The 20247-nt window shown below is 38.3% G+C and overlaps 1 protein-coding gene across 4 annotated transcripts in view; it reads right to left on the reverse strand.

Moving 5' to 3' along the window:
- Positions 1 to 20247, reverse strand: part of CATSPERE (catsper channel auxiliary subunit epsilon) — a 198323-nt gene that overhangs the window by 159092 nt on the left and 18984 nt on the right. For all 4 annotated transcript variants that reach the window (XM_058701754.1, XM_058701752.1, XM_058701751.1 and 1 more), the window contains 3 exons: positions 10672 to 10745; positions 10057 to 10126; positions 7921 to 7991 (listed from right to left, as the gene is read on the reverse strand). In XM_058701754.1, coding sequence (XP_058557737.1) covers positions 7921 to 7991; positions 10057 to 10126; positions 10672 to 10745 — 215 coding nt within the window. The remainder of the gene's footprint in view (positions 1 to 7920; positions 7992 to 10056; positions 10127 to 10671; positions 10746 to 20247) is intronic.

Here is a 20247-nt window from a genome sequence, read left to right on the forward strand (position 1 = left end):
TAAGTCATCTCCAACATTATATGTGGTACAGTGGTCAAGTGCTAAGAGGAGTAAAAAATATCCTATTAAACTTGGCAAACTTTCAGTGACTTTACCAAGCTATTTAAGTAGATAGACAGATAGTATGTAGCGAGTACTGGGATAGAGTACTCTGTACTCAGAGTACTGGGATAGACTCTGTTTGGGGGCAAACAGAGTCAATAGGTTTGGAAAGCCCAGTGCTCAAGCAGTGCTCAGCAGGGCCTGGTGCTTGAGGTTTAATCCACTGCAATCTTTGTCTTGAAATTATTAATAAATTTATCTTTGAACTTGTATTTTATATGTGAATTATGATGGGACAATGAAGCACGCACTTGGGAGCTTTGGCTGGTGCAGTCCTGACTCCTGTTCCTGTCTGCCTTCACAGGACAGGTTCTTGGTACCTCACTCCTCCATTCCCTGGTACCTTGCGTTCCACCTGGTCTTGGCCTCCTCACTCCCCTGTCCTGAAAATGCTTCTGCCTTCACCCTGGGCAATAGCCAGGGCTCAGGTGTGGGAGGGTCAGTGTAGGGTATATGAAACTTGTGGCATCTGGAGTAACACATGACAGCAGCTGCCCTCTGCCTCACCAGGTGGCAGCACTGTGCTGTGGCAGATGGAGGCCTCGTCTCCACAGGAGTGAGTCTCTTGCCCACCCCCAATCAGGGTACTTAGTGTGTTCAAGTGATAAGTTGCAGTACCCGTGGAGGTTACTCATCTGCTATAGGTCAAGATGGCTAGACCCACTGTAAGGAAAGATACCAGGCTTGACTTCTTCAGATGCCACCCCTGACTGGGGCATGAGGTGTTGGTCCAATGGCTGTTGACAGGGGAAACCTGGCAGAAAGTGAACTGCACACATGCTGAATTGCCAAGTGATTATGAGGGTCTGCAGTTGGCCCAAGAGTATTCTCATGTCCATGGGAGCACGACATTAAATATAAATAAAAGCACGAAGACCAGTAGAGAGTGACTGGGGAAGAAAGGGAAAGCTTTATATTTAAAACTTTTAACACTATTTTTCTTCTGATTTTTTAACAAGAGTCTTCATACGGCCCAACAAATTACAAAGGCAGTTCTGGATGCAATAATGCAAAAAATGGGAGCATATACCGTGGCAGTTGCCTCTAGACAGGATTTTAGTGAATACAAATTTAAAAATTTTTTAATGTTTATTTATTTTTGAAAGAGAGAGAGAGTGTGACTGGGAGAGGGGCAGAGAGAGGGAGACACTGAATCTGAAACAGGCTCTAGGCTCTGAGCTGTCAGCACAGAGCCCGATGCTGGGTGTGAACCCATGGACCGTGAGATCATGACCTGAGTTGAAGTCAGGTGAGCCGCCCAGACACCCCTAGTGAATACAAATTTTAGACACAGATGATAAGAGAATTAGCAAACTGAAATTAAAACAAAAATAGTCTACAATGAGTCATGGAAAACAAAATGATAGAAAATATGAAAATATTTCAAGAAGGACAGAATGAAAAGGTGACATATATTTTCTTATGAAAATCTAAAGAGAAAGAATAAAATGAGAGAATCAATATTTGAAAAGATAATGACTGGTTTTTCAGAATTAATGAAAGACCCTAATCTTCAGATTCAGAAACTGCAATAAACCACATGTAGGATAGATTTTTAAAAAAACCTATAATAGTGAAACACCAAAGGCAAGGTAAGGCATTAAACAGAAAATACAGACAACCTAAAAGATAAAACTATTAGACAGTGGACTTTACAATTGCAATAGTAGGACCCAGCAGACATTTTATTTTATTTTATTTTATTTTATTTTATTTTATTTTATTTCATTTTATTTTAATTTAATTTTATTTTATTTTACTATTAGGAAGCTATTTATTATATATAATTTATTGTCAAATTGGCTTACATACAACACTGGGTGATCATCCCAACAAGTGCCCTCTTTAGTGCCCATCACCCATTTTCCCTCCCTTCCCCCTCCATCCCCCCCCCCCCCCCACCTCCACTGCCACCATCCACCCTCAGTTTGTTCTCTGTATTTAGCAGACAATAATTTTAAAGTCTTGGGAGAAAACAGCAACCAACCCAGAATTGTATTTTCAGAGAAACTATTTTTCAAGAACGAGGATAAAATAGGGGTACCTGGGTGGCTGAGTTGGTTAAGTGTCCGACTTAAGTGTCCAGTTAAGAGCCAACTTTCAGCTCAGGTCATGATCTCATGGTTTGTGGGTTTGAGCCCCATGTCAGGCTCTGTGCTGACAGCTCAGAGCCTGGAGTCTGCTTTGGATTCTGTGTCTCATTCTTTCTCTGCCCCTCCCTTGCTTGTGCTGTCTCTCTCTGTCTCTCAAAAATAAATAAATGTAAAAAAAAAATTAAAAAAAGAGGTATAATATCAGAGTAAAGTATTCTAAAGATTGTTGTATTGTTCAAGAGAAGAATAAATGTATTGATTAAATTTAGACTTGATACATCTAAAATTACTGGAGTATCATGTAAGATAGACATACAATTCATAATTTCTAAACAAGTATGAAAGAAAATTAAATCAGGAAAAAAAGAAAGTCAAGGAAAAAGGAGAAAAGAACTGACTAGAATGAAAATATTGACCAAGGCATGATTAGGGTTAAAACATGCTAAAGACATAAAGGGTATTAAGCAAGTAAATGGAAAGCACATTAAATTTTTTTCATAAATATAAACTTAAGTAATCACAATAAACATAAATGCTCCAAATTGCCCAATTAAAAGCCAAAGACTGTCATTTTAGAAAACAGAATATCCAGTTTCAAGGCATTCATTAATGAAACACTTAAAATATAAGTTTATAGAAAACTTGAAAATCAATGGATAAAGACCCATGAATATATTAACATAAAATAAAACAGAACATGAGGCACCAAAAGAAAAAGTATTACAGGTGAGAAGCAAGATCACTACAAATAAAGTTTCAATTCTTCAAAAAGGCTCAGTAATTCCAAAGTTATATACACATAAAAGATAACCTCAAAATATCAAACAAAAACTTAGGTACCTGTGAGGAAAAGCAACATATCTACCATCCTAGTGGGACATTTGGCAGAGCCCTCTCATTAATTGATAGATCAAGCCAACAATGAGTCAAGTAAGCACACAGAAGATCTGAATAGTTCACTTACCAAATCTGATCTACTAATTGTGTGATTATAATATTTGACCCAACAATAAGAAAATGTATTTTCTATGGGTACACATGGGACATTTATAAAAACTGACTAGATGCTAGGTCAAAAATTTCCTCCAGCAATTCTTATCCCAATACAATCAGGTTATAATTAAAAACACTCATAGGTTTGTAAATTGAAAAATGTATTTCAAAAAAGATTTTGAGAGAAAGAGAGCACCAGGGGGGAGAGGGGCAGAGGGAGATGGAAAGAGAGATTCTCAAGTAGGCTCCACACCCAGCACAGAGCCTGACATGGGGCTTGATCCCATGACTGTGAGATCATGACCTGAGCCAAAATCAAGAGTCAGATGTTTAACCAACTGAGCCACACAGGCGCCCCCAAAAATGCATTTCTAACTAACTCATGGGTCAAACAAATTGTAGCAAGGATTAGAAAATTATTTCTGAGCAATAAAAAAAAAATCACACGAGGTTTTTGCAATACTTGTTGAATACAGTTACAGAAGTACTTAGAAGAAAAGTGATTGCCTTAAACACGCACATTAGAAAAAAAGAGAGCCTCATGCCTAATGGGCTAAATAGCCAATTTAAGTTTTAGAAAAACAAACTCAAGGAAATCATAGAAAATATGGGTCGAAATGAAATAGACTGCAATAGATAAGCTCAAAAAGCCAAAAGTTAGTTCTCTGAACATACTAATAAAAGAGGAATACCACAAGGACATGGAAACAAAGGAAGGCACAAATAAAATTATTAGAAATGTTAAAACAGAAGTGTAACTACAACCAGCTCAGAGACTAAATCTCATAAGAGGATATTACAGACAACTTTATGATATTAAAGTTGATATTAAGATGGCTAACTGAAGACATGGATAAATTTCTGGAAAAGTACTACTTACAGAAATGGATTTTACAAGAATTGTAATTCCAAAATAGCACTATAACCATTAAAAAATGGAATTAACACTTAGGAAATCTCCCCCTGAACCACACACACACACACGAAATCCAGACCCAAGTAAACTTCTGTGCAAGCTTCCATCAAATACTTAAGGAACATATACTTCCAATGTTACACAAAATCTCTCAGAATAGAAAAGAATGACCACTCCTAACTTTCCTGATGAGTCTAGCACAATCCCGATACCAAATGCAGAAAATGATAGCACAAGGGGAGTAAGACCACAGGCCAAACTCACTCATGAAATTCACACCAAAAAAATCTGAACACAGTATTAACAAAGAAAATTCATCAATGTAAATGAAAGAGAATTCATCAAGAATTCTGGAGTAGTTGGAATCTGGAATAGTTGGCTTATTCCAGGAATACAAGGTTAGTTTAATATAGAAACATTAATAACTATTTTTCATCATTAACATAGTAAAACAGAAAAACCATATGAACTCTGAAGTGCAAGTAGAAAAACTTTAAACGAATTTCAACACTAATTCATACGCAAAATTCACCACCAACTTGGAATAAAAGGGAAGTTCCTCAACTGGGTAAAGGTTAACTCATAATTTGTAATAAATATTCTGCAAAATTAGTGAAATGAGAGCCTCCCTTTTAAAATCAGGAATAAGACAAGGAGGCCTGCTTTCACCCTTCTATGAAACATTGTGTTTGAATATTCTAGCAAAGCAGTCAGAATAAAAGAAAGAAAAGCCATACTTATTTGGAAAGGGATAAAGAAAACCATCAGTATTTGCAGGTGATAGGATTTGTAAAAACTCCAAGAGAATATATAAGTAAATCGTTAGAATTAATATATGAATTTAGCAAGATTGTTGAATACAAAAATCAATATTCAGAAGTAAATTGTGTTCTATACAGCAAGAAGCTCTGGTTAGAAAATACAGAAAATGTAGCTTTAAAAAATTGAGTGTAATAGAGACCAAAATATAAAGCATCTAGGAATAAGTCTAATAAAAATTTCCAGGCACTTTTATGAAAAATTGCAAAATTTTTTGGCAGACTTATAAAAAGGCCTAAATAAATGGAAGGTTATGTATTATTCTTGAGCTGAAACTCTCCAAATTGATTTAAATATTGATTTAAATATTTAATATAGGAATCCCTACTAGAGTTTTTGTGGAATTTGACAAATCAATTCTAAAATTTCATAGAGAGGAAAAATAGGCCAGAGGAAAAATAGACAAAGCTAAGAGACTCATGAAGAAGAACAAGATTTGTGTCAGAGTGGGCCAGGGATCTGCACTGTCACTCATCAAGATTTGAAATATGAAATTATAGTAATAAAGATAATGTAGTGTTTATTAAGCAGACAAACAGATCAGCTGAACAGTAGAGCCAGCTGGGAAGAAACACATGCATACATGGAAAATCGATGTATGATAAAGCAGGCACTACAGGTAAGTACATTATTCAATAAATGGGTCTGATAAGATTAATTATTCACATGGAAAAAATAAAATTGGATCCCTATCTCCAAGTATATACAAAAACTAACTCCAGATGGATTAAGGACCTAACTGTGGAAGTCAAAACTATGTGGACCTTTCAGGAAACAACATAGGAGGCTATTTTTATGAACTTGGAGGAAAAGATTTCTTAAATTGATTTAAAAACGCACAAACCAATTAAGGTAAGAGCTGGCAAATTCATCTATAATAGCAAGGACCTCTGTTATCAATAGAGATCATAAGTGAAAAGTTGCATAAACTGGGATAAATCCTTTCAATATATATACATATTGAAATATATAAATAATGTCCTAGTCATTAGAATGAAATCTTATAAGTTATTCTGAAACAAAAATAACTCAAAAATGGGTAAAAATCCTCATTTAACAGAAAGGGAAGAAAAATTCTTCATGAATAAATGAAAATATGCTCAATAGTAATTAGGGAAATGCAAATAAAAAGCACAGTGACATAATTTCACATCTACTAGATTGTAAAATTAAAGTCAGATAATACTGAGTATTGGTGAGGAAGTAGCACAATGGGAACATTCATGGGCTGCTGGTGTAGACGTAGATTTGAACGATCTTTTCAAGAGGCATTTAGGCATTACCTAGTAAACTTGAACAAATGCATATCCTACTTTTAGCCAATTGTACTTTTAGGTCTATATCCTAGAGAAACTTTTGTTCGTGTGCATCAGAATGCGATTTGCTAAACAATAACGTACATACAATGACTACAGGATCTTGTTCAAATGCAGGTAATGATCTAGGAGGTCTGGAATGAGGCCCCAGATTCTGCATTTCTAAGTAGCAGATTCTACGGTACTGGTAATGTTCCCTTCCTTGACTTGTGTGATGAATACATGAGTATTAGTTTCATTTTATTCTTTAAATGGTATTTTTACAGGTGATAAATTGTGTACATTTTTACCACTTACATAACAGAAAAACACTTAGCTCCCACTGAGCTGTCTCTTTGGGCTTAACTGCCCCCCCTAGATAGGTGCTGCTTCTTCCGATTTTGTTTTCATGATTCATGACCAGATCAGAGCAGTATGGAAGCCCATATCCGTCACTAGCTCTTGGGGCTCAGTGTGTGTGAGTGAGATTGGAAACTCGTGAAACTGACTATCAATGCTTTTTCAATGCTTTTTTTGGCAGATTGCCTTCTCTGATGGCCCCCCTGGTCTCTGCTTGGAGGAAGCAGAAAATAACCCATGTGGCCAGAGAGGAAGGTTCTGTTCTCCAATTCTGCTGTACAGGGAATTTTTATCTCCAAATTAGCCTTTGTCTGTTTCTCAGTTGGTTTCAAACCCACAGGAGAAAGCTGGTGATTGGCATATCTGAAATCCGCAACTAGGACAGAACCCTGTCAGGTTCAGGAGTAGCAGAGACTCCATCCTTGCTTCTTGGTAAGAGTCTGGGAAGGTGGCAGTATTTCTGAGAGGAATGGAACGTGCACTCCTTGAAGGGCTTGCTAAAATCTAGTTATCAGGGCTTCTAGTCCAAAAATTTCATATACACTGCAGAGCCATCTGACTTCTAAGGGACCACGTGAACCAAGACAACTATCGGCAACAACCACTTCCGCTTTACAGAAGACACGAGTATTCTGCCGGCGACTGCCTGGGTCACGTGTCAGTCCTCAAGTAATCCCTGTGGCCAATGAAATGCGAGGCTGTTGAGTCCTCTGGGGAGCAGGGGCCACATAAGACAGTTCCCTGTATCCTATTCAGGGCTTAGGGTATTGCCTTGACTGTTGCACTGAAAAATATTCTGATTCATTGATGGTTTTAACTTATCAGATGATTTTCTAATGCAGTTAATTATTTTCTCCTGTGCCAGTTTTCTCTTTTTAGTTATTTTCATTCACTCTCATGTTAATATGGGTTGGAGAAACTATGTATATAATGGAATTAAAAGAGCCCTGTAGTCTGAAGAACCAGCGTCAAATCCCAATGCTAGTTATTAGTAGCTGTGTATTATTATCTGAGTTATTTAACCTACCCAAGCTTATATGTCCTCATTTATAAAATAAAGATAACAATACCTGCATTTCTGTTTGTTATAAAAAGTGAGAGAGATAATTTACATCAAGTACGAACATTAGAAATATATGTTCAAATAGTGGTTGCTATTGTTATTTTTATTGTTTGTTTCCCAATATTAGTTTGGCATTTTATTTGAGGATATCTTGATTGGTGAGTGCAAGCTTATGTGAAAAGTATAATGTAGATAATCCATCTGTGGTTAATTAAAAGTTAAATCTAATTATTCTTAAAAAGCATTAATTATCTTTGTATTCAACATTGCCTTACTTACATAACTCTATAATACCACAGGAAGCAGATATGAGAACTTTGCACAGACAAATTGCGTTCTTCTTCTGAATCCTAAAAGGAAATTAAGGTAGCTTTAAATACAAATTTGGATACAGGCAGAAAAGTCACAGAGGCACTAAATTAGTGATCTAAGATGAGAGGAAGTATAATGAACTTTGGAATAGAACTAACAAATATACATGTAATACTAGTTCAATTCTGTAGCTATTCTCTGTAATTACAAATTCACTATCATGAGTGACAAATTTGTTATGTATTGGTCTTTGCACCCAGTTCCTGCTAATCTTTGGTCTTTGACCGCAGTTCCTGATGCAGAGCTCCTACAACTCTTATAATCTCCTGAACGCCGGGAGGGTCTGACACAGAGATCCTCAATCCCTTTTGTTCTAATGAGGCGACTCGGGGTGGGATCCAGGATGGGAACTGGTCACTAGAAAGCCCGAGCCATGATTAGAAGCTTGGAACTTTTACCTCAACCTCCCACCCTTTGGAGGGGGGAGAAGGACTAGAAAATGAGTTAATGATCGATCATGCCTATGTGATGAAGCCCCATAAAAATCAGGTTGGTAAACATGTCCACGTGCTGGCAGGGTGACACAACCCAGCTCCATGGGGTCGGAAGCTCCTGTGCGCAGGGCCCTTCCAGACTTTGCCTTATGTGGCTCTTCTCTGGCTGTTCATCTGTATCCTTTATCATATCTTTTATTATAACTGATAAATGCATTTCCCTGAGTCCTGCAAGCTGTTCTAGCAAATTATTGACCCTGAGGAGAAGGTTGTGGGAACCTGGATTTATGGACAGTCAGTCATGAGTACAGGTGACAAACTGGGACTTGCAGTTGACATCCGAAGTGAAGCAGTCTTGTGGGACTGAGCCCTTAACCTTGTGGATGGGAAGTTAACTCCATGTAGAAAATGCCAGAACTTAGAATTGTAAGACAGTCAGCTGGTATCAGAGAATTAGTCAGTATGGAAACCAACCCCTTATACTTCATGTGGTAACAGAATGTTCTCTGTGAGTGTGTAAAGGAAAATAGTGAGTTTTCCTGGACAGTCTTACTCACTGAAATGCAATTCAATTCATTTTCTCCCATGATGGTTCTGAATCAGAGATGATTTTGCTCACCAGGGTACACTGGCAATGCCTGGAGACATTTTGGATTGTTACATCTGAGTGTTTTTGAATTTATTTCTAAAGTCACGTGTACATCCTTAAAGGTTATAAGATCTGATGGCACTATCCGTAAACGACAAAGATACTCTTCTCTATGCATGTATTTGTGTGTATGTAACATTGCACATTTGGGCTTCTAACACACAACAAAAGGAAAAGGAGTAAGCCTTTACTTCCTCAGAATTGTGTCCATGAAACTGGTAAATATTCATAAACTCAAAAACCTCAAGTTGAAATACTTTTCAATCTATGAGTTTTGAAAAAATGAATTAATATTCATTTGGCCTCTCCTGCATCACTCTACTTCTTCTCTGAAAATAAAGATTAGAAATCAAGAAGAAGGCATAAGCCCCAAAATATAGTCAAATTTTGTCACACGCAGTCTCTATGGCAGTGACTTTAGACACACTTGCGTGGGAATATCAGCTATGAATGCCTGGCCGGTACCTGTTACTAATTAGTAGAGAGTCGATGTTTTTGATGCTTAACTTTTTCTTTTTTTTTTTGTAATCCAGAGAGGATTCAATCAACATCATTCTTACGTATTTGCACTCGCAAATGCTTTCTCGAATTGAAGAAAATATAGTAAAAACAAACTTGCTAGAAATGGTTTTTAATCCAGGGAATTGTTATAAAAGTATATGATGTGAGACCCACTCATTGGGGAGTATTGTTACCAGGAAGGTGGTAACTGAGGCTTTCACATACTTATTGACAAAAAGGCTAAGGTAAAATCACATACCATTTCATAACATCATTTTCTATGAGATATATCTGGAAGTTAATGCCCTATTGATAATAATTTAAAAATACCTCTTATCTATGATTAACACATACTATTTAAAACAGATTAAATTAGGTTGAAAGCTCAAAATATGGGAAATAAAGTGTAACAGAGATAATTACTCAAGATTTAATAAGTTATCATTAAAATCAACTTACTGGGCCCACAACAATTGGTCTTATCGTCTGAACACCAGGAGAAGAACAACGCAGCTCTGTCCTCGGTGAGCTAGTATTTAAAAAGAACAGAAAGATAAATAAGCATACAAGGTTAGGAAAAATTCCCTACTTTTTAAGCCTAAAAACATTAATTGTATGCTAATAAGAAAAATAAAACATACAGCATATTTTACTTTTATACTATTTTCTTAAAAAAATTTTTTTTAATGTTTATTCATTTTTGAGAGACAGCGAAAGAGACAGACAGAGAGAGAGAGAGAGAGAGAGAGAGAGAGAGGTTGAGCAGAGAAAGAGGGAGACACAGAATCTGAAGCAGGCTCCAGGCTCTGAGCTGTCAGCACAGAGCCCAGTGCGGGGCTCAAACCCATGAACCTTGAGATCATGACCTGAGCCGAAGTTGGATGCTTAATAGACTGAATCACCCAGGCACCCCATATCCTATTTTCAAAGAGATCTTGTCTTTCTTCTCACATCTATTTAATGGGAAGAAATTTACATTCAATCACCACCTTAAATCTGACTGTCTGCACTATATGAATACTTTTTTATGGGTAAATACACACATTATATTGACATCAGCAGCAAAAATCTTACCTTTTATTTTTCACTGAACAAGTTCCTGGCACACTCCACTCAAGAAATGATGTTCCTTCATACTCTAACGTAATCTAAAAAAGAAGGTACAATAGTTCAAACAAAAAGTCTGCCCCAGAATTTTTACCTCAGTATTCAGAGGCAGGGTTGAATTTTCTGTGTCCTTATCATTGAAAGAAAGAATGACTAAACATTTTATTGCTTTAAAATTGTACAAAGTAATACGACAAAGGAAAGGCAATGTAGCTTTTCCAAGACACTTCAGTAGTCTCCCTTAAAAACTCTAAGCTTCTTTGTGGAGTTGAGACGACAGGGAAGTAGGGGGACTGGGATTGCCCTGGTCCCTCAAACACAGCTGTATTGAGGAGAGATCACTTGGACCTCAGGAAATGGATCTGCAGAGTGGCAGAAGGACCTCCAGGGGCAGAGAGAGGCAGCGTGGTGGGATGGAGGTGCATGTATATGGAGTGGTGGAGAGAAAATGTCAGAGGCATGGAAGGGAGGGAACCCTTTCTGTGCAGAGACAAAAGGGAGTGAAAGAGAGAGGGGTTGTGAAAGTCAGTACTCAGTTGGCACAAAAGGAAAACCTCTCCAGACCACAGATGGGGGAATGAGAAATACAGAGAGTGCCAGTTTCTATTTTGCAAACAGCCTTAGGAGCTGAAACTTGGAGGTTTCAAAAGTGCACGACTTTCGCCGACTTTCTCCGAAGCTAAGCCAGGAGCCGCTGGGTGCTCCTGTGGAGGAGGAACCTCCCCCTGGAGCGCATAGCCTGGTACACGGATCTCTGGGGGATACTGGAAAACAGTCCCCTTTCCAGAGTACTTTGGGAAAAGGGTTTATTGCCTCCCCAATGACAAAGACCCTGCAGGTGCCAGCCAAAGGCCTTTTTTTTTTTTTTTTTTTAGTTTATTTATTTATTTTGAGACAGAGAGAGCACAAGCAGGGGAGGGGCAGGGGGGGCGGGGACAGAGGATCCGAAGCCGGGTCTGTGCTGACAGAAGAGAGCCCAGTGTGGGGCTCAAGCCCAAGAACTGGAAGACCATGACCTGAGCCGAAGTCAGAAGCCCAACTGACTGAGCCACCCAGGCACCCAGTCTTTTATCAGCCTTTTATCAGCAGAGTGGAGTGGCTCTACATCAGAACAGGATCCATGCTGTGTGGGGGGTCCTTTAAGACATTGGGTTTTGAATCCCAACTGGGCACCTAGAAGGTGCTGGAGAACCGTGAGGAACAGGTCAAGCTGAATGCCCTCACTATCCTGTGAGGGCTGCCTGAACAGGGGTTTGAGACAACCTGGCGTGGGAAGGAGAGATTGGGGTGTCGCCAGTTTTCTCCCCATCACCAACACAGTGGGGCTTCAGAGAGAAGCACAGCGGCCCCCAGTGAAGGCGGGACACTTACACCAAACCCTGCCCCTGGTAACTGCACACCTACTGGAACAAGACTGACACTGAGCCAATGCAGCCAGCCTCTCCTCCAGACCAGCACAGCCACCTGTCCCTGGCACCAACAGACAACTGTTTGTTGCTGTTGTTATTGTTGTTGTTTACCTGTCTGGTTGTCTTTTTCGTTTCTCTTTTCTTTTTTTTTCTTCTCTTCTCTTTTTCTTTTTACCCTCTACTTTTTTTATATTGGAATAAGGCTCAAAGCTTCTGAATTGCTTGTGGTCAATTCTTAATATATATATAGTCTGTTCAGGCATTTTTACTTTATTCTTTTTATATCTTTTCTATCTCTTCTCCTTTATTTTCCTTTCTTTTTCTCTGGATTTAAGCCTTATAGTTTTTTGATTCTCTGTTTGGTCTTCTTTTCTCCCCTTTCATTTTTCTTTTTTTATGGGATCAGGCCTCCCCCCTACCTCTTTCCTTTTTTCCACAGTTACTTCAACAAACAAATCAAAGCCCACCTGGTGGAAGGTCCAAACACTCCAGCACTACAAGCAAGGAGGACCTCTACAGAGGACTGACCAGTGGGATAGAGCAGCCAAAACACAATAGAGTGCATGCAACATACACCAAAAACACTTCCTGAAGTGCCAGGCCCTCAACAGTGAATGACCCCTTTTTAATATAGTAGTACTTACAGGTGCAGACACATAAGCTACTAAAACATGCAAAAGACAGAAATTAGCCAAAATGATGAAACAGAAGAATTCTTCCCCAAAACAAAATTTGGGAAGAAATCACAGCTAGAGAATTGCTCAAAACAGATATTAACAATATATCTGAACAAGAATTTAAAATAATAGTCATAGGACTAATAGATGGGCTTGAAGAAAGCATAGAAGACAACAGAGAATCTATTGCTGCAGAGATCAAAGACCTAAGGACTAGGCATGATGAATTAAGAAATGCTATAAATGGGGGCGCCTGGGTGGCGCAGTCGGTTGAGCGTCCGACTTCAGCCAGGTCACGATCTCGCGGTCCGTGAGTTCGAGCCCCGCGTCAGGCTCTGGGCTGATGGCTCGGAGCCTGGAGCCTGTTTCCGATTCTGTGTCTCCCTCTCTCTCTGCCCCTCCCCCGTTCATGCTCTGTCTCTCTCTGTCCCAAAAAAAATAAATAAAAAACGTTGAAAAAAAAAATTAAAAAAAAAAAAAAGAAATGCTATAAATGAAATGCAAAATAAACTAGATACAGTGACAGCAAGGATGGAAGAAGCAGAGGAAAGAGTAGGTGAAAGGGAAGATAAAATTATGGAAAATGATGCTGAAAAAAAAGAGGGAAAGGAAATTACTAGATCACGAGGGGAGAATGCGAGAGCTAAATGATTGTGAAATGAAACAATATCCATCACATAGGCGTTCCAGAAGAAGAAAAGCAAGAAAAAGGGGCGGAAGGTTTATTTGAACAAATTATAGCTGAGAACTTCCCTAATCTGGGGAAGGAAACAGGCATCCATGTCCCAGAGGCACAGAGAACTCCCTTCAAAATCAACAAAAACAGGTCAACACCACGACGTAGCATAGTGAAACTGGCAAAATACAAAGATAAAGAGAGAATTCTGAAAGCAGCCAGGGACAAAAGGTCCTTAGCTTACAAGGTAATACACATAAGGTTGGTAGCAGACCTGTCTACTGAACCTTGGCAGGCCAGAAGGGAGTGAATAGGAAAAATATGTAGTCAAGAATCCTTTATCCAGCAAGGCTGTCATTCAGAACAGAAGGAGAGATAAAGACTTTCCCAGACAAACAAAAACTAAAGGAGTTTGTGACCACTAAACTAGCCCTGTAAGAGATCCTAAAGGGGACTCTGTGAGTGGAAAGCAGCAAAGACTACAAAGAACCAGAGACATCACAACAAACATGCAATCTACAGATAGCACAATGGCACTAAATCCATATCTTTCGATAATCACTTGGAATGTAAATGGACTAAATGCCCCAATCAGAAAACACAGGGTATCAGAATGGATAAAAAACCAAGATCCATCTATATTCTGCCTACCAGAGACTCATTTTAGACCAGAGGACACCTGAAGTTTGAAAGTGAGGGGGTGAGGAAACAGCAGTCATGCAAACAGATGTCAAAAGAAAGCCAGAGTAGCCATACTTATATCAAACAAACTAGATTTTAAAACAAACACTGTAACAAGAGATGAAGAAACATTATACCATAATTAAGGGGTCTATCCATCAAGAAGAGCTAACAATTGTAAATATTTATGCCCCCAATGTGAAACACCCAAATACATAAATCAGTTAATCACAAACATAAGCAAACTTTTGGGTAATAATACCATAATTGCACGAGACTTTAATACTCCACTTACAACAATGGAACAGATCATCTAGGCAGAAAATCAATAAGGAAACAATGGCTCTGTATGACACATAGGACCAAATGGGCTTAACAGATATATTCAGAACATTTCATCTTAAGCAGCAGAATACACATTCTTCTCGAGTACACATAGAACATTCTCCAAAACAGATCACATACTGGGTCAGAAAATGCCCTCAAATAGGTACAAAAAGATTGAGATCAAACCATGCATATTTTCAGATCACAATGCTATGAAACTTGAGATCAACCACAGGAAAAATTTTTGGAAAGCCTCCAAATAGATGGAGGTCAAAGAACATCCTAATTAAGAATGAAGGGGCTAACTAGGAAATTAAAGAAGAAATTTAAAAATACATGGAAGCAAATGAAAATGAAAATATGACAGTCCAAATCCTTTAGGATGCAGCAAAGACAGTCCTAAAAGTAAAATACATTGCAATTCAAGACTATCTCAAGAAGCAAGAAAGGTCCCACATACACAACCTAACCTTATACTTAAAGAAGCTAGAAAAGGAGCAACAAATAAAGCCCAAAGCCAGCAGAAGAGGGGAAATAATAAAGATTAGAGCAGAAATAAACAATGTAGAGTCAAAACAAACAAAAAAACAAACAGTAGAACAGATCAATGAATGTTTTTTGAAAGAATAAACAAAAATGATAAACCTCTAGCCAGACTTCTCAAAAGAAAAGAGAGGGGACCGAAATAGATGAAATCATGAATGAAAGAGGAGAGATCACAACCAACACCACAGAAATACAAACAATTAGAAGACAATATTATGAAAAATTATGTGCCAATAAGCTGGAAAATCTAGAAGAAATGGACAAATTCCTAGACCCTCACACACTACCAAGACTCAAATGGGAAGAAATAGAAAATTTGAACAGACCCATAACCAGCAAAGAAATTGAATCGGTTATCAAAAATCTCCCCCAAAATGATTCCTGGCCAGAATGGCTTCCCAGGAGAATTCTACCAGACAATTAAGGCAGAGTTAATACCCATTCTTCTCAAACTGTTCTAACAAATAGAAATGGAAGGAAAGCTTCCAGACTCATTCTATGAAGCCAGCATTACCTCGATTCCCAAAACAGACAGACTCCACTAAAAAGGAGAATCACAGGCCAGTATCCCTGATGAACCTGGATGCAAAAATTCTCAACAAATACTAGCAAACTGAATTCAACAGTACATTAAAAGAATTATTCACCACAATCAAGTGGGACTCATTCCTGGGCTACAGGGCTGGTTCAATATTCACAAATCAGTCAACATGATAGACCACATTAATAGAAGAAAAGATAATATGAACCATACGATCCTGTCAACAGATGCAGAAAAAGCATTTGACAAAATACAGCATCATTTCTTGATAAAAACCCTCAAGAAAGTCGGGATAGAAGAAACACACCTTAACATTATAAAAGCCACATATGAAAGGCCCACAGCTAATATAATCTTCAGTGGAGAAAACCTGAGAGCTTTCCCCTGAAGATCAGAAATATGAGAGGGATGTCCACTCTTGCCACTATTGTCCAACATAGTGTTGGAAGTCCTAGCCTCAGCAATCAGGCAACAAAATGAGATAAAAGTCATCCAAATTGGCAAAGAAGAAGTCAAACTTTCACTGTTTGCAGATGACATGGTACTCTACCTGGAAAATCTGAAAGACTCCACCAAAAAACTGCTGGAGCTGATATAGGAATTCACCAAAATCTCAGGATATAAAATCAATGTACAGGAATTGGTTGCATTTCTATACACTGATAATGGAGCAATAGAAAGAGATATCAAGGAATCAATCCCATTTACAATTGCACTAAAACCCATAAAATATCTAGGAATAAACCTAACCAAAGAAGTAAAAGATCTGCATGCTGAAAACCACAGAAAGCTATGAAAGAAACTGAAGAAGACACAAAGAAATGGAAAAACATTCTGTGCTCATGGGTTGGAAAAACAAATATTGGTAAAATGCTGATACTACCCAAAGCAATCTATACATTCAATGCAATCCCAATCAAAATTGCACCGGCATTCTTCTCAGAGCTAGAACAAACAATCCTAAAATTTGTGTGGAACCACAAAAGACCCTTAACAGCCTGAGTAATGTTGAGAAAGAAAACCAAAGCTGGAGGCATCACAACCCTGGACTTCAAGATGTATTACAAAGCTGTAATCATCAAGACAGTATGGTATTGGCACGAAAACAGACATATAGGTCAGTGGAATAGAATAGAGAGCTCAGAAATGGACCCTCAAATGTATGGCCAACTAATCTTCTACATAGCAGGAAAGAGTATCCAATGGAAAAAGACACTATCTTTATTTAGCAAATGGTGCTGGGGGGACTGGACAACAACATGAAGGTGAATGAAACTAAATCACTTTCTTACACCATATACAAAAATAAATTCAAAGTGGATAAAAGACCTAAATGTGAGACAGGAAACCATCAAAATCCCACAGGAGAAAACAGGCACCAACCTCTTTGATCTCAGCCACAGCAACTTCTTACTTGACATGTCTCAGGAGGCAAGGGAAATAAAAGCAAAAATGAACTATTGGGACCTCATCAAGATAAAAAGCTTCTGCACAGCAAAGGGGTGAAAAGATGTTCAACATCCTTCATCATCAGGGAAATACAAATCAAAACCACAGTGAGATACCACCTCACATCAGTCAAAGTGGCCAAAATTAACAACTCACGAAACAACAAGGATGTGGAGAAAGGGGAACCCTTTTGCACTGTTGGTGGGAATGCGACCCAGTGCATCCACTCTGGAATACAGTATGGAGGTTCCTCAAAAAATTAAAAAATAGAACCAGCAATTGCACTACCAGAATTTATCCAAAGGATACAGTAGTGCTGATTCAAAGGGGTACATGCACCCAATGTTTATAGCAGTGCTATCAACAACAATAACCAAATTATGCAAAGATCCCAAATGTTCATCAACTGATGAATGGATGAAGAATGGAATACTGCCTGACGATGAGAAAGAATGAAATCCTGCCATTTGCAACAATGTGGATGGAACTGGAGGGTATTATGCTAAGCAAATTAAGTCAGAGAAAGACAAATATATGATTTCACTCATGTGGAATTTGAAAAACTCAACGGATGAACATAGGGGAAGGGAAGGAAAAATAAGATAAACATAAAGGGAAGCAAACCATAAGAGACTCTTGAATACAGAGAACAATCTGAGGGTTGCTGGAGTGGGGGTTGGGGGTGGATTAAATGGGTGACGGGCATTAAGGAGGGCACTTTTTGGGATGAACACTGGGTGTCATACGTAAAAGATGAATCACTGGGTTTTACTCCTGAAGCCAAGTCTACACTGTATGTTAACTAACTTGAAAATAAATTAATAAAAGAACCCTATAAGATTCTTATTTTACTTCAAAAATAATCAGCGCACCTGGGTGGCTCAGTTGGTTGAGGGGCTAGCTTCGGCTTAGGTCATGGTCTTGTGGTGTGTGAGTTACAGCCCCGCATTGGGATCTCTGCTGTCAGCGCAGAGCCTGCTTGGGATTCTCTGTCCCCCTTTCTCTCTGCCCCTCCCCTGCTCTCTCTCCCTAAAAAATAAATAAACACTTAAAATATTAATAATAGGGGCACCTGGGTGGCTCAGTCAGTTAAGCATCTGACATTGGTTCAGGTCAGGATCTCACAGCTTGTGGGTTTGAGCCCCACATTGGGCTCTGTGCTGACAGCTCCGAGCCTGGAGTCTGCTTCGGAGTCTGTATCTCCCTCTCTCTCTGCCCCTCCCCTACTCAATTCTGTCCCTCTCTCTAAAAAATAAATAGGCATTAAAATTTTTGTAGTAAAATAATAATCATCATCATCATCATCATCATCATCATCATCATCATCATCATCTCTCAAGTGTCTGGCAGGTGATTGTACTCCAGCAGATTCTGAGGATAAAGAAAAATGGATGAGACAAGATCCTACACTTAAAAACAAGGCATGGTGAATTCTGAGGTCCTACTATTCACGGATCACTGACTGTCACTATCACTTTCATCAGTCACATTTTCCTTATTTCTTTTTTTTTTTCTGCTTCACATTCTTTCATTTATAAGTTCTTTCTTTCCTCTTTTGAAGGATACTGATCCACATCCTAATATCATCAGTCTCAGTCTCAACATTGGTCTACTTCAGCCAGCGTTGGGACATCATTTCACCTTTAGAGTAAGTTTTATAATGTGTACACATTTCATGTAGATATACGTGTGCAAAGAGTGTATCAGTGTCTTTGCTTGTAAAAAGGGGATTATGATACCAACTATGTCATAAGTTTGAAATGATAGGATCAGTGACACTGTGTAAGAAAAAAGAGAAAAAAATCACCAGAAGACATAACATAACCCTGAAATACGTAAAGAAAAAAATGTTTAAATTTTAGTTGACACACAATGTTACATTAGTTTGAGGTATACAGCATAGCAATTCCACAAGTTCTTACATTAATGCTCCGTTCACCACAAGTGTAGCCACCATCTGTCTCCATATACTGCTATTACAATATCATTGACAAAGTCCTTATGCTGTGTCTCATTCCTCTGACTCATTCATTTCATAACTAGAAGCCTGTATCTCTCACTCCCCTGTACTCATTTTGCCCGGCCTGCCAACCTTCCCTCTGGCAACCATAATTTTGTCTTATGTATTTATAGGTCTGATTCTGTGTTTTGTTTATTCTTTGTTGTTGCTGTCGTTGTTTCTTGAGATTCTACATATGACTGAAATCCTATGACTTATTTCTCAATCTGACTTATTTCACTTTAACATACCTTCTAGGCCCACCCATGTTGTTTCAAATGGCATGATCTCATCCTTTTGTATGACTGTGTAATATTCCTGTGTGTGTGTTTGTGTTTGTGTGTGCGTATGTGTGTGTGTGTGTGTGTGTGTATTCCTTATCCATTCATCTACTGATAAGCAATCTTCATTATCCATTGATCTATTGATAGATACTTAGGTTGCTTCTGTATCTTAGCTGTTGTAAATAATGCTTCAATAAACATAGGGATGCATACATCTTTTTGAATTAGTGTTTTCATTTTCTTTGGATAAATACCCAGTAGTAGAATTATTGGATCATATGGTATTTCTGTTTTTAATTTTTTAAAGTATCTCCATACTCTTTTCCATAGTGGCTGAACCAGTTTGCATTCCCACCAACAGTACACAAGGGTTCCTATTTCTATACATTCTCACCCGCTTTTGTTGTTTGTTGTGTTTTTTATTTTAGCCATTCTGACAGGTGTGAGGTGATAGCTCATCGTGGTTTTGATTTGCATTTCCCTGATGATGAGTGATGTTGAACATCTTTTCACATCTCTGTTGGCCATCTGTAGGTCTTTGGAAAAAAAGTCTATTCAGGTCTTCTGCCCATTTTTAGATTGGATTGTGTGTGTGTGTGTGTGTGTGTGTGTGTGTGTGTGTGTGTGTGTATTGAGTTGTATAAGCTCTTTATATGTTTTGGATATTAACCCCTTATCAGATATATCTTTTGCAAATATCTTCTCTCATTTAGTAGGTTGTCTTTTTGTTTTGTTGATGGTTTTCTGTGCTGTGCAAAGGCTTTGTATTCTGATAGAATTCCCATAGTTTATTTTTGCTTTTGTTTTCCTTACTTTAGGAGACATATCTAGAAAAATGTTGCTGTGGCTGATGTCAGAGACATTACTGCCTGTGATCTCTTCTAGAATTTTTATGGTTTTAGGTCCCACATTTAGGTCTCTAATCCATTATGAGCTTATTTTTATATGTGGTAT

This window comes from Neofelis nebulosa, chromosome 15, assembly GCF_028018385.1.
Source record: "Neofelis nebulosa isolate mNeoNeb1 chromosome 15, mNeoNeb1.pri, whole genome shotgun sequence".
Taxonomy (NCBI): domain Eukaryota; kingdom Metazoa; phylum Chordata; class Mammalia; order Carnivora; family Felidae; genus Neofelis; species Neofelis nebulosa.